The 2,545-nt window shown below is 38.5% G+C and overlaps 1 protein-coding gene across 1 annotated transcript; it reads left to right on the top strand.

The window, feature by feature from the left end:
* The first annotated feature begins 629 nt into the window (after window positions 1–629).
* Window positions 630–1,517, top strand: LOC110336194 (vomeronasal type-1 receptor 4-like). The gene has a single exon (XM_021218642.1). It carries the CDS (start codon window positions 630–632, stop codon window positions 1,515–1,517), a length of 888 nt encoding a protein of 295 aa, XP_021074301.1.
* The last annotated feature ends 1,028 nt before the right edge of the window (window positions 1,518–2,545 follow it).

Genomic DNA, 2,545 nt, shown 5'->3' with positions numbered 1-2,545 from the left:
AGCCCCTTGGTCCAGTGGAGGCTTGATGACCCAGGATAGGAGAAAGCTAGGCTGCTGAGGCAGGAGTAGAGGGGGGAGTGCCCTCATAGAGGAAGGGGGGAGAATAGGGTGGTTGTGGAGGGGAAACTGGGAATGGGGATAACATTTGAAATGTAAATAAATAAAATTACCAATTGAAAAGGGTCACCATAAAAAAAGAAATCTGTACCATTTTTTTAATGGATTGTCTTCTCAATGTTTAGCTTTTAAGTACTTTACAATGCCTATTTAATCATATGATTAAAATGTATCCTGGTTTTAACTCTAATGTGCTGGTGGTGGGGCAAGGTTCCATATGCATTCTTTAACCCTGACTTTTCTACCCTCAGGCTCTCAGAAATAATGGAATCCAGTTCCTGGAAGGGTCCCCACTAATCCATAGTGTACATTTTGCTACAGTCTCCTGGTGCTTATCTATCAATCACTATAGTCATCCACCTAGTCCACTGATTTTAACATCACAACATCATATATGTATATTTGCCTGGTTTGCCTTATCCTAGTAGAACAATGAAGACTTCATTAAGATAATGTTTCTAAGAAACCTAATTTCTGGATTCTTCCTCCTGTCAGAAGTTTTCATCGGACTCATGGGAAACTTGCTCCTCTTCATACTATACATGTACATCTTCTTAATTCAGCCTCATCAGAAGAAGCCCATAGATATGATCTTCACACATCTAATGCTTGTCAATGTGTTGAGCATCATGTTCAAGCTGATACCAGATGTCATGAGATCCTTTGCAGTCAGGATCCTTTTCCATGATGTTGCATGTAAGGCAGTTTTATATGCATACAGTGTTACTAGGGGCCTTTCCCTCTGTACTATCTTGCTACTGAGTGTATTTCAAGCCATCACTCTCAGTTCTAAACATTCTAAGTGGGCATGGCTTAAATCCAAGCTTGAGTCATGCATTTTTCCATTATTCCTCATCATCTGGATCATCAACACATTTCTCTATCTTCCCATGGTTGAAAATGTAAAGGGAAAAATCAACTTCACTCTTATGGATTCGAGGTATTCCCAGATATACTGCCGAAGTAGCCAGGTTCGCCACCACACCACCATGTCACTTGTAACTGCACTAATAATTAGAGACGTCTTGTTTGTGTTTCTCATGATATGGTCCAGCCTCTACATGGTGAGCCTCCTCTTCAGACACAATAGGAGTACACGGCATGTCCACAGTTTCAGTGTCTCTCTCCATGCATCTTCTGAAAAGAGAGCCACCCATAGCATCCTTCTGCTTGTGGCTTTCTTCGTGTTTTTCTATTGTTCAAATACCTTTGTCACCTTCTATTCACTTTACAGACCCAAGAGCAACCCAGTATTGGATCTGATAGGTGGGGTTTTATCTTCAGGCTACCCAACTGTCTGCCCTTATGTTCTGTTGAACAATAGGAAACTTATTTCCAAATTTATTTCTTCATTTTCACAATTTAAATGTACTTTTTTTGCAAGAGGATGCCATGGCTAATCTAACACTACAAACTGACCCCATCTTAGAGAATTCCTTACCACATGAGTAAAATAGCCATAGCATGCCTGAGTATATGATATTCAGGTGGGAGGAATTGATTAATAATGCTTTTTTATTAAGACAGAGCTTCATGTAGGATTTTTTTATGATTGATTTCTTATATTTTCTTAATATGTGAGAGTCAGAGCCCCTGGAATTGAAGTTGTAGACAGTTGTGAGCTACCATGTGGGTTCTGGGCATATAATTGAATCCAAGTTCTATGGGAGAACAACCAATGCCCTTAAATTCTGAGCCATCTCTCTAGCCCCTCATGTAGAGTTCTTTTAGAGATGGCATTTTAGCATGAGACTTTTAATCCTTAATATCAAAAGAATAAAGACTAATAACAAAATTTTCATATGCTTATCTGTTTAAATTTTATGTTGATTGTATATGGTATTAAACTTTATTTGCTTGTTCGAACTCTTTCAAATATAGAGAGTAGAAAATTTACTTCTACATTTATGATTGATCTTATTCTATAAAATTGTACTTCACTGGGGAAATTTTATGAATTTGAAAAAATATGTCCTACAGGTTCTGGATACTATATTCATGAAAGAAAATTAATAACTGAACAAAAGAGGAAAATGAGAACTGGAAGATTGTGCTATATTTATGGTATAGAAAAGGTGTATGTTTACTGAGGAGATTTCCTGGGGCAAAAGCACTTACCATACAAGTATGAGAACTAGAATTTGCATACTCAGAGCCTATAAAAATGCCAAGGTGGCATGGTGGCCTGTTTGTTTTAGACTCCAAAGGTAGAGACTGAGATCCCCAGAAGAATCCACATAGCAAGACTGACCAGATCAATGAGCTGAGGTCTTAACTGAAAGAGCTTTCCTCAGTGAATAAGGTAGAATAGAAGTGCAGTGGACCTGGGCATATACCCAGAAGATGCTAGGTAATAAGGACACATGCTCCACTATGTTCATAGCAGCCTTCTTTATAATAGCCAGAAGCTGGAAAGAACCCAGATGTC

This window comes from Mus pahari, chromosome 19, assembly GCF_900095145.1.
Source record: "Mus pahari chromosome 19, PAHARI_EIJ_v1.1, whole genome shotgun sequence".
NCBI lineage: Eukaryota > Metazoa > Chordata > Mammalia > Rodentia > Muridae > Mus > Mus pahari.
The sequence above is the reverse complement of the archived record's forward strand: the minus strand, read 5'-3'. Positions and strand labels throughout refer to the sequence as shown.